The sequence below is a fragment of the Mesitornis unicolor genome, unplaced genomic scaffold, assembly GCF_000695765.1.
Source record: "Mesitornis unicolor isolate BGI_N332 unplaced genomic scaffold, ASM69576v1 scaffold249, whole genome shotgun sequence".
NCBI lineage: Eukaryota > Metazoa > Chordata > Aves > Mesitornithiformes > Mesitornithidae > Mesitornis > Mesitornis unicolor.
The window spans coordinates 1-16,877 of record NW_010208985.1 but is presented as its reverse complement, the minus strand read 5'-3'; the positions used below and the strand labels follow the sequence as shown (position 1 = coordinate 16,877).

Below are 16,877 nucleotides of genomic sequence, written 5' to 3'. Positions count from 1 at the left end.
TATCACAGAAAGTTTGCACTTGGGGATTTCCACACTGCACAAATACATTCCTTGTGTCTTGTAGTACTTTATATTTCATTTTCTTGTAGAAGAGTTTTCCCCATTCTTGCTGTGGTCCCCCACTTGCTCAGAATCCTGAGGAGGGCTTCAGAGAGGGCCAAGAAGACTCTTGAGGGCAAACCTATGTTTCTGTCCTTGGTAATCAAGATTCTGGTCAGTGGGAGAGTGGGACACAGAACCAGCTTGTGAAGGGAACCTAGACCTCAGGGACTAGAGGGGGAAATACACCCTCTGTGGAGCTGATGGACTAGCAGCTGCCGAGGATGTTTTTGGTGCGGAAGTCATTTCAGTGGGAGGCAAAGGTCCATGTTGGATGCTGGCGCCACGTGCTTGCTTTTGCCTTCCCAAGAGCCGTGGTAAGTGGGATGTCCTGGATCATGGGGTGGGTAAAGGGGTGTGAAACTGTTGTCAGCCAATGGGTCTGCAGCAGATGTAGCCTATGTTGTTGTCCCCGTTAATTTGGCCAGGAGACAGAATCTGACTCTAAGTGTCAGGCTCATGGCTCTAAGTTTTCCTCTTGTTGTGATCTGCGTGAGGTTCAGGACATTCATTAAATGAAACAGAAGAGCAAAGTGCTTGTGCAGGATTGCATCCCCATTTTTTAAAGCATTAAGGAAGCTGTCACACTCCCCCTTTCTCTGTTATTCTTTTCATGTAGATGTATCAGTGACATTTAGCCTTCCACTGCTGTTGCATTTTCTGCTTTGGCATTCCTCTTCACCCGATCAAATGCCGTCAGCCCAGAGCACCATGGCTGTAGAAAAGTACAGTCTCAAAGTACACTTTGATTTAGTCTATAATTAGAGTAGCCTCTTTCTGTTTATTGGTGTGTGAACTGGAAAAATCCTGTTTCTGACAGCTGTGTCAAAAAAGTAGATGTTAGGGTGAAAGAAGGTTTGATCTCACCTAACAGATGTTTGTTTCAAGGGGTAGTTTGGTAGAAGATTTTTTTTTTCAAGAAGGAAACTGCCGAAACAGTTGTAGAGACAAGGAGAATATTAACTTGTACAAGCTCATCGTTAAGGGATTATTTTAGGGCCCATGGATGATAATTTTTTTTGCTTGAGATCTTGCAGGCAGTCAGACTGAAAAGTCTGAAAGTTCCATGCCTACAGCATGGGGGGAGCCATGCAGCTGAGCAGAGCCAAGCAGCTGAACAGAGTGGCATTTTCTTCAGCCAGGACTGAAGGTGGCAGTGTGGAAGTGGTATCTGGTGATCTTTTCTTCTGGTCGGGTGCTTTTGAGCTAATAGAGCTACAAACAAATATTAACATAGCAGAAAGGAGGCTTGTTCAGAAGGCTTTTCTGCACAACAGAAGTGACCATTACTGGTTTTGAGGAGGATCAACAACAGCTTTTCACACATCCTTTGAAGCCACAGTTGAAAGCTGGGCTTGCAGCAAAACTTCTTGAAGTGCAAAGCTGGACATATTGTCAGCATCCACTGTCTGCAGCATGAGCAGGGACAAAGCCAAGGGCTGTGCATAGGTGGTTCCTACCGTCTTCAAGATGGGGCTTGCCTGGACATCAGCCTTTGGGATTGCTGGTTCCAGGAGTGTTATGTCTTTTGTACCATCTAAGGAAACTATCTGGTGTGTTAACACTACCTTTAATTTGGCAGGAATCGTGCTTCTATTGATTTCTATCACAAACATGATCATAAGATTGTAACAGTTGAAACAGTTGACATTCACAGCATCACAGAATGGTAGGGGTTGGAAGGGACCTCTGAAGATCATCCAGTCCAGCCCCCCTGCCAGAGCAGGATCACCCAGAGAAGATCCCATAGGAACACGTCCAGGTGGGTTTTGAATGTCTCCAGAGAAGGAGACTCCACAGCAATTCAACAGAGTGCTCCAGAGCACATGTCCTTAGGGTCTGTCAGGCTGTGCAGTGAAGAGAGGGAAGTCATCCCTGCCTGAACTAGTGCAATTGTGGGAGGGATCCAGTTTGCCCAGCTGCAGCATCAGGCCTAACCTAGTTGTATAAATTGTTTCTAGAATTAGAGAAAGAGAGGTATCTTCATGAGGTGATTCATCCACCTACTTTGCAAAATGGTGACTCATTCTCTGGAAGCGCTTGTGTTTCACCATTGACTGCGTAGAGAACCTGGGCAGTGAGTTGAGATCAGATACCTGCTTCCTGTGCAGTTCAGCTGAGATAAAACCCTTTCCATAAGCGGTAAGAGATCACATCAATGTCCGTAAGCAAAGGCTTATGATGATTATGATGCTGGTGATTAAATCAAAAAGCTCAGACTGGACTTCCTCATCTTTTTATTGTAGTGTGGCATACATGAGAGGTCTTAAAAAGCATATCCTATTAATGCAAATGTACTTGACTGAGATGGTACCACTAGTAAATACAAAACTTCAGTTAACCTGTAGTAGGTTATAATAAATAATTCACTTTTCCTTATTTGCTTATTGCTATCTGTTCATAGAAGCCTACCTTGCATAGTAATTTCATCCGGCGGAGAACAAGCCCTGCATCCTGATCTTTTGAACTTCTGTGTTTTGACACAGGATCTTTTCTTCTGACAGTGGCACTTACGACTCTTCTAAACAGCAACATTTTGAAAGTTTAACTGTAGAAAAGCAACCATAGTAACAAATGCGGTCTTATACTCAACTTTATCATTTTTCTTAATAGCACCAAGCCTTTCGGTAAACATGTTAACATATGTTTCTTACAGCCATGCCACCCACTCACCAAATGCTGACCTGAAGTCAGTCCTTTTCAGCATAAGCTTATTTCTTTGTGCTCCTGCTCTGACTGGCTAATGCTAATGCTATGACTTGTGCTGGGTGAGGTCCAGCAGAGGATCATGCTCTTTTTCTATTTTCAGTATTTTCTGAGAGTGGCACCTACCTGTTGGTTGTGATTTATGCTGTATTAATAATATATATATATAACTATTTCAATTATTTATGCTGATTATTTTATTATTTTTTTAGATGTGGACTTAACTGATGTTATGATATCCAAAATCCCTCCACACGTGAAGAACAGTGCTCTCTGTAAGTATGATGAGCGTAAGTAAATTAAAAATTTATTATTACGTGAGAAATTAATATTGTAATTTAAATGAATAGTTGAGGACTTAGCCTTGGAAAATTGTTACACTCGGTAATATTTAAATAGTTTCAAAACCAAGAAAATATCTGATCCTATTTTAACTTCTCAAGGATTGGCCCTTTTTAAGGATGTCAGCAACTACAGAGATTTTATCTGAAAAACATCTGGCTTCTAACCTAACTTTACCTGTGTGAACATGTTAGTTATTCTCTAATAAGGTATTTATAGAATTTTGGGGAGGGGGACTATAACATCCTACCTAAATCTCTGCAAGCACATTTTGTAGGTGTTCTCTTTCATGAGGCAGTTACGTTTAATGGACTTACAAAGCATTAAATGTCACATTACATAAAGAGCAAACCAAAGAAAACCTATTGCTGAAAGAAGAGAAAAAAATTGGTGGAATGGAAAGACTTGAAAACTGCCAAATAATTTTGATGGAAGTTTTATTTAAGCAAATCTTAGGACATTCAGTACTATTTGAGGAAGACCAGCGGTTCCCTAGCCACTTAACCACTTGAACAAAACCAACTGGACACAGTCCTGAGCAGTTTGTTCTAGGTGACTCTGCTTTTGAGCAGGGGGTTTGGATTAGATGAACTCCAGAGATCCCTTCTAACCTCAGCTATTCTGTTATTCTGTATGAATTGGAAAACTGTCTGCTTTAATTTTTGGCTGTCATAAATGATATCTATAAGCAGAGTGTTGTTTTGCATGTTGTCACTGAGTTTCAAAGCTTTTTGGGATGGGATGTTCAGAGTTCTCAAATTCTGCTTCTTTCACTCAAGAATGTACTTTTTCCCTAGTTGGAATTGGCAAACCTGAGTTGAATCACTGAGGCAAATTATTAGTTCTGAGTGGCAATAGACTGGCCCATCTGGTGTATATGGCCCAAATTCCTTTCTCCCCATTTAAAATCTCATTCCTAATCTCGTGTAGATGGCCAGGGTTGTGTTCAATTCAGTTGTCTTTGATGCTTAACTTGCATCTGAATTTTAGATGTCCAGTGAACCAGTGCTAGTTAGGAAGATGCTTGAGTTCTCTGTGGAGAGAGGGAGACTCTTTTGAAATCCTCCAGAGGGAGATGCTGACTCATTAAATTTAGAGACTTAGCTTAGGCAAGTTGAATGTTCCTTTGGAGGCCTGCAGTTTTAAAATACCTACTTAAAACACAAGGAAAAGCTAGGTGTTTTATTTAACTACAATGCGTCTTGCCCATAATTCCAAGAGGAATTAGTCACTGTATTACCACCTTTCAGGTTTATCAGATTTCGCTCCTAATCTCACTTCCTAAACGGATGGAGTTTGTCATAATTGTATGAAACAAATATAAAAGTTCCATAATCGAAGTGCTAACGTGGCTGACAGAAGGAACATCCAAATTTATCAGCCAAACCAAAAGCACCACATATAACAACGTAACCAAATTTTCTGTAGGCTTTGTGCTTCTTTCCTAGCATAACGATTCACTTCATAGGCGTTGTGAGGGGAACTGCAACTGTCATGGATCTGGAGGCCAGGAAAGTGTTGAGTGAAGGAAAAGCACAGACACTGCCGTGTGTTGCATCAGCAAGCATCCCCTTCTGCTTTTTCTTTCCATCATCATCCCAGAATTTTAGCCACACTCTGGCCCAGTAGGTTATATTTATAGTTTCAATATCCCTTTCTCATGGCAGCAGAGCCCAGAATGACGCAGTGTGCTGACACTCACAACATTTCCTGCCCTTTTGTTCTGCGTTCTCTGCCAACCCGTTGTCCCTTTGTCCTTATCCCGCGTCCTACCTCTGCAGACAGAGGCCCCATCTGACGAATTTACTTGTGCTCCCCAGGGATTATGAAAACCAGGAAACTTCATTAAGGACGGTTTAATAACTTAGACAAAGGAGAAGAGCAGCTGGTCTGTTAACAAGTCTCTCTCAACCCCCATTCTCTGACAGAAGAGCCTTTCTTACATGTGCTACAGTCCTCAACAGTTTGCAGTAAAACGCTACAGATGCTCAGTTCATGCAAATGGAGTTACTGTGCACTGGATCTGCCTTGAGCATTTTATTTGAACGACCTGAGGCAATTTTATGGCAGTAGGTTTGCTGCTGCGAAAAAGAACAGTAGCTGACAGTGGCCTCAAATTTTGGTGTATGTTTGTGCTCTCTTTATTGCTTAGTGTGGTGATGTTAGAGGAATAGCAATTGGAGACAACCTGCTGCGCTCTGCTGCTCTGTAAAACAACATCAGTAAAGCCAAGCAGCAAGACAAGAAGGGTTCTTCATGACAAAATGACAGCAAGAGAACACAGTCCCCGCCATGGTGCAAAATCCCGCACTGTGCAACGGGCTTCCACCATCGATGTCACCTCTGACATGCTCGGCCTTTCTCTAGCAGGTAGGTGTCTTCATATCAGCTATTGCTCCGTTGCTTCTTTCAGAATCTATCTTGTACTAACATTGTTTCTTTTCTTTCAATTGCTAGAAGATTTAGATGTGTCTGGTTAGCTGGAGGGAACGAGATAAAGGACTTATACTAAAAAATTTAAAAAAAATTTAAATTTACCATTTTTAAAATACACAAAACATTAAAATTGGAGAGGGAAGGAAAAATAGGAATTAAACTAGATTTTGTGCAGTTATGTTTATCAGTCAGAAATAAGCAACAGGAGGAGAAAACAACAAAAGAATGTCAAGGTCTAGGAAGAGTCTTGACAACCTCCTTGTTTGACATTGTATAAAATTTACAAGAGAGTTTGGGGAGCTGAGAATCCTCTCCCTCATCTTTCATAGTGAGTAAATTACAACTGTAAACCCCAGAGGCTTTATTTGATTAGTGAGAGACAGGTACTTTCAAACTTCGCCCTATTTACTGATCACAGATGAGGAGACTTATCTTGATTTAATAATTTGGAGTTAATAGTGGCTCAGACATTAGGTGGCTTTAATCCTGTTGTTTTCTACTGAGATTATGTATTTTATATTCCCATATTCCATATAATCTTGCATAGTTTTACATGTTTTAGCATGTGTTATAAAATGAGATAATCTCAGGTTTTTCAAATGAATTTTAGATACCAAAGTTTAGCTAATAAATATTTTAAATACCAGTCATGGCCCAGTGAATTAAAAATAATTTTTTTTTCTATAAAATCTGATTTCTTTTTCTGTATAACTGCAATTTCAGGAAGGGATTCACATGACAGCAGTGCTTGGGCTAATCTTGTCTTAATTTTTCTGATTTACAGGAAACATTCAGGATCCAGATGAGCCGATTTTAGAGTTCAGTTTAGGTAGGCCTAGTGATTTTTATGCTAATTTTGGTGATGCATGCTATTGAGTATGTGTGCACTGTTTTAATTGTTGATCTTGAAGTGCCTTTCAAATCGTAAGGATTGAAATTTGCTTTGATTTTTATGGAGATGTGGTACAGTTTTCATTCTGCTGTAAAGTGTCTTTTGATAAGCAGCCAGCAGTTTGATTTTTGTGATGTTTTTAACAGTCTGTGATTAATACATCTGTCCTATAAAGTTTAAAATGTTTGCTATGTGAATGTTATTTTTAAATGTTTATTTTGTTTATGTGAAGATACAGTGAAACTGTCTTTATTCTCACTATATCAGCAGTTGAGGACTTCAGGCAAACTGAAGATTTGCTGGAAACATCACTTTAGGACTGAATATTTTCTAAGAGTTACCAACCATTATAGATACCTTCTTTCCTGTGCTTTTTGCTGTCAAATGATAATGTGAAATGGAAGTGACCTAATTTCTGTAATGGTTAAATTTGGACAAGAAGCTTGTGACCTCACTTGAAGAATAAGTGAAAAATACTTTCTTCATGAAAATTCAGTTCACATTTTCAACTGCAGCATTTTTTCTTGGCTTAATAGTGGACTAATGTTTGGAGGGTTATGCTCTTAACAGTGTGTTTGAGATGAAAAATTAGAAAATTTTCTTGGATATGTGTAATTGTGTTATGAATAATGATCTTAAGGACTCCTTAGAGCTGAATAATGTACTTTCGTTATTTTTAGATAAATTAAAAATGTCTAGAACTGCAAAGCTTTTTAGCATACATTGAACATTTTGCTTGCTCAGGTAAATTTCAGAATTAACTTTGTGCCTCTAGCTGAAGCAGAGTTGGACCACGCTGTAGTTACCTGTATCTAGCTAGCTAGAATCTGGCTCTTGAGTTTAACTTAATTGTGTAGAGTCACTCACTGAAATTTTGTGTAATTGCTTCCTACTCCCCCATGGTCCCTTCCCAGCAGTTAAGCTCACAGTAACATTTTAGAGGAAATAAATTACTGTCCTTTTACAATCCCAAGCTAGTTCTCTTAGTAGTGCTGCTTGATCAGTGTTGAAGCACTTCTATTGGTTCTCCATGCCAAAATGCCATTTGGTAATGGGCTTAATGGAGCGTGACTTCAAATCAAATGCAGCCGTGCTCGTGGGATTCCCAGAGGAAAACCTATGCATGGATCCTGTTCTGACGAGCTGTGCCAGGGGGTGGATAGGCAGGTGTTAGAAGAGAACAAGTTTAAATAACAACTCTGCTGCTTTGAGCCACCGTGATCCGATTGCATCTTTACTGTTTGCATGCACAAAGGTGAGTGATGTCTGCCTTTGAAGTGTGGCGGTAGAATGAATGTTAGGCCCTTCATGGATTTATTGCTCAGAGTATATAATACGCTTTTATAAAAATGTAGAGTCTTATAGCAATATGAAAAAATCCTGAATCTATTGCTTTTTTAATCTGTTCCATACCTAAAGCTTGCAGTGAGCTGCTAACTCCATCGCTAGATCGAAAACCAAATAGTTTTGTAGCAGTGAGTGTAACTACACCTCCTCAGGCGTTCTGGACGAAGCATGCACAGACAGAAATTATTGAGGTAAGTGGTGAGGTACTCCTGGATTAGACTGAAAATTGAAGCTCACACAAGAAACATTTCTTCCTAACAGACATCACCATTAATTTTTGCCTTTTTCATTTATGATTACAGGGAACAAATAATCCTATCTTTCTAAGCAGCATTGCCTTTTTCCAAGACTCTCTTATCAATCAAATGACACAAATCAAACTCTCCGTGTATGACGTCAAAGACAGATCTCAGGGAACAGTAAGTTTTCTTTATTTTGTTGCCTCCCCAGTCAGTGTGGAGCAGGAAAATGAGAGACAAGGAGATAAAACTAGTAATTTTGTGGAAGAAAGGGGGTAGCAACCTTTTTCTCAGAAGGGGACATGAGTTCAAATTCAAGGTGAAAAACATCAGAGGAAGCTTAACTATTTTGGAATGCTTTCTAATTCATAATGAAAAATGGTTATTTTTTGTCTCAAAGACACTTATTACTGCCAGCATCTGGAATTCTACAGTGCCAAAATTTTGTGAGTGTTTTTACAAAACAGGACATTGTTTCTGAGTAGGAGGTTGCTTTCAGAAGAGCATCCATACACTTGGCCTCCTGTCACACAGACTCCTTGGGCTGTTTTGCCCAGATATTTTTTTTGCATTGCTCTCTGAAACCCCCCTGGTCTGATCTCTTAGTGATTTAGTTCAGGTGTAAGATTTATTCCCTTACTGAAAAAATTCTTAAGTGCCAGCTCTTCTACGTAGCTACTTGGATCTCTGGGCAACTCACTCTGGCCTGTTGCCCAGATGCTATTAAGTCTCACATGCCTGCTTTCCCATGACTTCCTCAGGGGTAGCAGAGCATCTCTGTAGAGGGCATCAGAGGTAGGCTCTGGTGAAAAAGGAAATGCCTCCTGAGGAGTTGCATTCTTCAGAGGGAGTCAAGTTTGGGTGACGGAGAGACTATGAAGCATCAACTTAGTCTGAGTCCCATTCAGTCGTTGCTTTCAGTGTTCCTGTATTGCTGGGCCTAAGCTTGTATACATTGAGGTGCCTCCCCTCAACTTCTAGAGAAAGAGAAGGGCTTATTGTCCTCCAGTAGAAAAAGGAATTTTGATAAATTACCAAATTAATTAAATTTTAAAGGGGTTTAATTAGTTATGCTGGGACATGTATAATTATATTTTTGTTGTCAGACTTTTGTGCATAATGATTGTATTTTGGGCTTTGGTGCTGTGGACAAAGCCTTGTGCATTGTAAAGGTAAATAATTACAATTCCAGTCCTCATCTTCTTCCAGATGTATTTGTTGGGTTCTGGGATGTTCACTGTAAAAGAACTTCTTCAGGAAAAGCATCACAGGTTGCACATAACACTAAGGTTTGTAATGTTTCCTCCGTTTAGGAATTAACAGTCTTAATTCTTGAAAGCATGCTTAAGATGCGATTAAAGCCTTTTCTTTGTTTGTTAAGTTCTAGGCCACTATTAAGGAAAAGCTATTCTATATTACATGAGAATTAAAACATGTAGAACAAGACCATGGTGAACAATGTTAGACGTTGGTTCTAGGCAAGTCAATAAAGTATTGTCAGACCAATTTTATTTGTGTTCATTTCATCCTGTCACCTCAGTATGTGTCTGTGGAGAGTGGTAAAATAGAGTATTTTTAACTGTGCTGATGTATAAAGAACCTACAATGGAGAGAATGAGGCCCATCAAAACAAACGGTTATCTTACCTGTTCGGGATACATTGGCTTAGGTAAATCTAGGCTCTATTTAATATTTCAACACCTGCCTGTTGCTAAATTATGTATTTGTTCCTAAATAGTTGATTCCTAATATTTGTCATAGTAACAGGAATAAAATATTTTTATTTCATTAAAATATTTAACTATTCTAATAATAGACCATTATAATTATTATAATAAATAAATATGTTTATTGAAATAAAATAAATAAAAAATTAGTAATAAATATTCCTAAATATTTATCAATATAATGCACTAGGAATAGGAGGAGGCACATTACAGCAACATTGATTGATGTAATTTTCTAGTTTATTTCATATTGGAAACTTTCATGGAAGGAATGTGACTCGGGAGGAATGAAAAAGAAGGTGTGAGTTTAATACTTGTACTTAAGGTAGTAGTTCTAATTGTAGGAATCAAACCACAGTCGTGAAAGCCAGTGTGGGATGAAGTGAAGTGCAGGGTTGAGGAAGAATGAAAAAAAACCAAAGTGAGATTAAGAAAAGAGAGCTCTGATGTGTAAATGCACATTGTAGTAGTGTGTGCAGAATATAGGGCATGCATCCTCATCAGAGAAGGCAAGGGGAAGTCGGTTGAAGGGGGTGAGCATAATCAGAGAGTCTGCGGATGATGGTGTTGGTGGTATCGGCATAATCAGTGCTAGAAGCAGTGACTGTGATAAACTTGCAGAAATTTCTTAGCCCAGACACAACTAACAAAACATGGGCAAAAATTTCCCTGCTAAGAGAAGAAATGAGTGAAGCTTTTGGCTTTTCCACAATGTGGTGTAAAGACAAAATTGACATGATTTAACGAGCAGATGAGGGAAAATGAGCCAGAAAAGACATCAAAAGTATGACAATGATGGTGGGTAAAATAGTCTAATTTATAATAGGTGTGGAGATGAAGGTGTTTTGAGGGAGATGAAAAAGAGGAAGAATGCGATAGCAGGATTTTCATTGTTGTGTTATTGTTTCATGACTAAGTTGAAAGTGGACTTTATTAAATCTGTGATTTCCAGGATCTTCCTCCACCTCAGGGATCTTTCCTCCATTGAGAATCTTCACCATCTTCTTTCCTAGACCACTTCTTTTCACAGTCCTTCTTTTTAGCATCAGCTTTTCTTTCTGGAATGTCAGGCCCCCGGTTTTCTGCATCTTAGTCACAGTAAAACCAGGACACCCAATCTAAATAGTCTTATCTGCAGGAGCATAAGATGTGATCAGCCTCCTAACTGGTGGCCTCAACAGACTTCTCTATTAAGTGGAAAATTTGGGATGTGCTGCTTCTGTTTAGTCCACGTATTATCAAAATCTACCAGTTGCAACTGGAGAAGTTGCAGCCAGCAATTAGCAGGCTTCTGACTGAGAGTTAAGAAGTTTGGTTTCAGACATTCACATGCACAGGCATACACACAAGTGTGCATGTACATCCAATTATCTGCTCCCTGTTAGCGTTCACAATTTAAGCTCCTTTTGCCTACAACAGGCTAATTGTAAAATCTGAACTCTTTTTGGTTTTACAGCAGTATTGAAACACATGCATGGTTTTAGGTTGCCTTCAATTAGGAGGTCTGTGCAGCATTCCCTGTTGGAATAACGTGTTATAAAAATATGTAAAATGAAGTTGAAAAGCTTCCTATTTAAAATGCTCATTAAGTTTGAAGATTAATAGCCTTTTATAAGTGTTCCCTTGTTGATAAACAGGTCCACCTCCAAAAAAATCTCAACGCAGAGTGTTTGTTGCAGGTCGGCTGAAAGTGACCGTGTAGGTAACATTACAGTTATTGGATGGCAAATGGAGGAAAAAACTGACCAAAGGCCTCCAGTGACAAAGTCACCTGATACCATTAATGGAAGGGTGAGTATTAGCATTGCATTCGGAAAAGCACAGATTTATTGCCAGCATTGAAATAAGCTAAGTTGACATCTGCTGTCAACTTTCCTGTCCATCTTAATATTTAGTAGTGCTTTACAATTTTGAAATACTCTAAAGAGCAGCCTAATGGTGATGAAGAGGTTTTGTATTTTGCAGAGCTCTTGGTGCTCGTGTTTGGGGTTAAAAGTCGTGGGGAGAATTTTAATTTACAGTAATTAAGCTTTAGTTTCAAGTACTCATGCCCTTCATTAGAATAGGCTTCTGCTACTGTACGTTGGTGCACTTGGTGCATTGATAACAATTCCAGTATTCTAGTTTGCATTGAGAACTGGAAGGTGGTGTTAAGCAAAGCTGTAATGGGGATGTTCAGGGTATTTCCAGAATTTTCACAGGAAACTTAAAAGATTTTAATAAAACTGAACAGGTTACTTGAATACTGGATTTTTTTTCCAGATTCCCCAAATATTTGTCTGAGAGCAGATATTTATAGTGCTTTATCAGCAGCCTAAGCATATGTTTAGTTTTGTAAACCTTGTGTTCTGAATATCCCGGTGATAATTGCACACATATCTGTGTATCACAGCCACAGTGTGGATTGGTATTTCATTGTATCCAGCCAGACCAGCCGCCACATGTTGGTGCAATACCTTTAAGGACTCTGAAGCTGCACTAAAGTAAAGTAGTTGAAGGGCTGGATAAAAATTTTTACAGCATTTTGAACTTTGCGGTAGAAGTAAATAGGAATGCTTAGGTTGGAGGGTTTAAATGGATTCATTATTTCAGCCTGCAGTATTTTTTGTCCACCATAAACATATTTGAAATATTTATTTTAACCACGCGTTGTGTTGAATATTCCTTTCAAGTCTGTGTAATAGGGTCATCACTGTATATTGCCCTGCTACTGAGGTTCTGTTCTTTACTATTTGTGGGCTTTGTTTTTGTTTAGATGGTATTGCCAGTGGATGAAAGTTTAACAGAATCTTTAGGAATCAGATCCAAATATGCTTCGTTACGGAAAGATGCACTACTGAAATCTGGTAAGCTGCTGTGGGCTGTAACAAGTAAGCTTTAGGCATCAGTAAAAGCTAATCTCTTGCCGTCTGCCTGTGGCCCCAGGGCATTTAAGCAGATGTTTCATTTGAATAGGAACAGGCTGCTGATTGAGCAGCCCTTTGAGGGTCACACAAGAATATATTATATTATCATCTGCACTATTTTGTATAGTAAAAACAGAAGCAACCTTTTGTCATTAAGTTGACTGTAGCATAAAATTTTCCATGCCATTTGCTAGTCTATTCCTAAGTAATTGTTGGGGGATGAGAGGGGAGGGACAGAGGAAAGCAGTTGCTTTAGAACTTTTTTTGAAGAAAGGTTAGTTTGCCAGCAAATGATTGCATGAGAGGAAAATGCACAGTATGTAAAAATAAAAAGAAACCCCACAGTATTTCAGAAGTTACTTACTAGTGTTTTAAATCCTTTGGAGGCTTTTCCTGCAAATACTGTAAGAATGGTCATTGCAGAATGACCATGCTTGGGAAAGCTAGACTGATGCCTGGTTAAACCAGATCTTTACAGAATGTGTTACAGCACACTAGTGAAACCAAGACATTTACTTTAAAAAAGGAGAGACTTTGTACACTTTTAACTCAAACCCTATGCTTAAGTAACATGATCTTAATTCTTTAGTGTTTGGTGGCGCCATTTGCCGAATGTATCGCTTCCCAACCACTGATGGAAACCACCTGAGAATCTTGGAGCAGATGGCTGAGAGCGTCCTGTCGCTGCACATCCCTAGGCAATTTGTGAAGCTGCTTCTAGAAGAAGATGCAGCACGGTGAGTTTGGGACAGTTTACCTGTGCTGTAGTACAGCAGTGTTATGGCTGTTACTGAGTTACTAAGGAATATTTCTGTGTGAATGCACAGAGGCACTGAAGAAAAAATAGTAAAAGCAGGAAGCTGCTGACTGTACAGTTACAGTGAATAAGATTTCATGTCAGAGTGTAGAGTCTGGGCTTAAGTGTATGGTAACATAAACATACAGAGGTGCTGATGGGAGAGAATTGTTGCCATAGTGAACACTTAGGATCATACTGAAGTTAGCTGGACTTAGTTATCTGTTCCTCTCATAAAAGTATTAATAAGGCTACAGAATATATTATTTCATAGTCTTGTGACTATATTGGACCAGCACATTAGAATGCATTATCTTTTTGTATATATAATCATTTACATACTTCAGTGCACTTTGGTTTTTAAACATAGTTTATTTTTAATATAAAGAAAAGAATGAAGTTGAATTAAAAATAAAACCTATCTCAATGTTTCATAGATGGGGAAAAGTCTGGGTAATGCATAAATGAAAGAGTAATAACTCCAGCTGCCGAAAATTTTGAGAAGGGAACAGAGGCAACACAGAAACCAGCTGAGTGGAATGGGTAATTAGAGTAGCAGACAGAGAAGAAAAATCTGAATCACTTTGAAGGTGAACTTTGAAAAAGTCAGTTGACTTTTATGCTATGAAAGCAAAGCAAAGGTAGATGACAGGAGCAGTGACTCCACTCAGTGAATTAAGAGATGGCTTTGAGAGTCAGAAGAGTAGTTTTGAATGGAAAACAAACAGAAAAAAAACAAGTAGGTTTTTTTTTACCGACAATAATGACTTTTCCTCATTTTAGAAGGTGGGAGGGAGAAGGAAATCTGTTAAACATTTTGTAGGTTTATTCTTTCTGAATCAATTCACTTTCTTCCAGGCAGTATATTAATTTATGGGTTTTACTTCTTTACATTTGTAAGCTGTGGTTTGCAAACATAATGGTTTGTGTATTGTTTATAAAAGCCAAGATTGGGATGGTAAAAGAATTTTAGCTGTATTTTTGAGTATTGGGTTTTTATTTTGGCTGTGTTTGAATCCAGTCCTAGAGACCTAACTAAGCCTGACCTTAATTAAAAGTAAAATTACCTAGTGCTTTCATTATCCTATATTAATACATTTCAATTCCTTTGGGATGTTGTGAAAGAAAATAATGTGTTAATCCATATAAGCAGGCAGAAGTAATTTACGGTGCTTTCAGGTGTTTTCATATTTTGCAAAAATGGTGAATTCTCACAGGAAGATGACAGTGACTTTCTGTAGCATATGGAAAAATCTAATGCATGACATGACTGAGTTCCCAAAGTTCACACTGATATTTTTTTTTCTGCTGTGAGTTTTGTTTTGTAGTGACGTGCACTTAGTACGAGTAGCCAGGTCTTAGATTCTAGAGAGTAAATGCTGTGAATTGTGTAGGTGTCCTGCTACAACTTTGATGGAGGGGGCTTGGGCTATGCCATTGCACAATTAGACATGGGTTATTCATTGTTTATTTTATATTCTTGTTTCTCTACAGCTTTCCTCACAGTGCCTTTAAAAGCACGGGTTCATTATGAGGTACAGCCATAGTAATGCAAAGAGCTGGCAAGCTTACACATAAGGTGCCATCTTTGGTGGATGTAGTTTAAAGACTTGAGGCTAATAAGAGGAGAATTTAGGGTGAATGGGGAAAGAAAGATGTGGCTTTCTGTAAGACTCTGGACAGTGAAGTGTCTCAAGGCATTAGCCATGAAATGTGACTCTTCAGAGGCTCTTGTTAAAATCATATAGGGATTGGTGGATACATATGATATCATATACCGTTACGGGTTAATAATGGCCCAAGTGTTTGTATGCTCTGAATTGCATGGCTCAAAGGTAAATACGACTTTTGTGTAATTAGCAGGAAAGACTCCCTTTCTGTGTTTGGTTGAGGGGACCCTCAATGACATGCACAGTCACACTTTGTACTCATAGGATTCCTCAGATTTGGCCAAATGCTCTTTTCTCCATTCTCTGTGCTGCAGCCCAGAGGAATGCCAGACAGTTATACAAGCACAGCTGGTTCTGTCTTAACATCTTGGTGACTTTTAAAATGTCCTTGGGTAAGCACAGCTGCTGCCTCTTACATAAAGTTCTTCTGGGCCAGAGCTCTTTGGAAGGAAATATCTAACCGGTGGGATATTTGGCTACCTCGTTGCTTATGGCATGCACATCCCCTGCTGTCTTAGCCCTATGGGACAAACAAGCAAACTTGAAGCGTTAAGCTGTGAATTTACTTCAGGAAGACCTAAGCTCAGATGCATGGCTAATTTTGAGCAGAGAATTTGACAACATAGTCCTCATAGCTTCTTATGCAGAAGCAGTTTACAAAATGAAACTGGAACTTTTTCCAAGTCACTGACAAATATAGTTTACACCATTGCCTATTGGCAAATCAATCTGATGTTTTTCTTGAAAATTTGCTTCCTTTTGATAATATCCTAAATACTGTGGAGTGGGAATTGTTCTGTGAAATGATGTCTTAAATTATATACAGACAATTGATTAAAACTATGGATTAGGGATATTGAGAGAACTGCAAAAAGAACTGCTGGATCCTTTTGATATGTGATTGTTCCACCTTTTCTGGGGTACAATGCTGTTGAATTGTGTCTGGTATTGACTTGTTTTCTTTTCCTCTCCTTCCTTCATTCCAAATAATATCGTATCCAAAAAGACAGTAATACGAGCATGGCACGAAATACACTGAGTATTTTCTCAGAAGTGGTGTTGGGGAGCAGTACGTAACACTGGATTGCCATGTGGGTCTGAAAACCTAACAGTCAGGCTGCAGTGGGAAAGCCAAGGATTTTCCTGTTCACATCTAGGGGTATTCAGTCGTCCTTTATTCCACCTGCAGTGAAACTTGAGTGCCTGAAATCTGGCATCTTGGATGAAGGTTTTGTTGGCTCATTTTTGTCTCTCCAAGCTCTTACAAATGCTCATGCTTCTTAGGCCTTCCCTGCCTGGCCTTGAAAACTGTTGTGTAAATACCTGGCCAGCACAGATACTCTTTGTACCTAATGTCACATGGTTGCTAATCTCCCACCTAACCTCTGTCACAGTTCTAATTTAATGTGAGAGCCACCAAAGTTCAATGGAGTGGCCTAAAAAGGTCCTTGCTGTCCCAAGTCACCTGACATGATGACAGTGCCCATCATTTGCAAATCATCACATAGTTTGAGAGCTCCTGCAGAAAGGTGGGAAGCACTGGTTCTGACCAACACCTGAGACTCCTGAGGGGAACATGGTGTATTCTGCTTGTGAGGAACCTATGTACCTTAGAGTATCACAGAATCACAGAACGTTAGGGATTGGAAGGGACCCCAAAAGATCATCTAGTCCAATCCTCCTGCAGGAGCAGGAACACCTAGCTGAGGTTACACAG

General features: G+C 39.2%; 1 protein-coding gene across 1 annotated transcript; it reads left to right on the top strand.

Annotated features, from left to right (window-relative positions):
• The first annotated feature begins 3,032 nt into the window (after positions 1-3,032).
• On the top strand, positions 3,033-13,444 carry LOC104547119 (type I inositol 3,4-bisphosphate 4-phosphatase-like). Its single transcript, XM_010192697.1, has 9 exons — positions 3,033-3,080; positions 5,300-5,517; positions 6,368-6,412; positions 7,895-8,013; positions 8,125-8,241; positions 9,271-9,350; positions 11,468-11,579; positions 12,544-12,634; positions 13,284-13,444. Exons 2-9 carry the CDS (start codon positions 5,412-5,414, stop codon positions 13,433-13,435), a joined length of 822 nt encoding a protein of 273 aa, XP_010190999.1. The 5' UTR covers positions 3,033-3,080; positions 5,300-5,411; the 3' UTR covers positions 13,436-13,444.
• Positions 13,445-16,877: the final 3,433 nt, after the last annotated feature.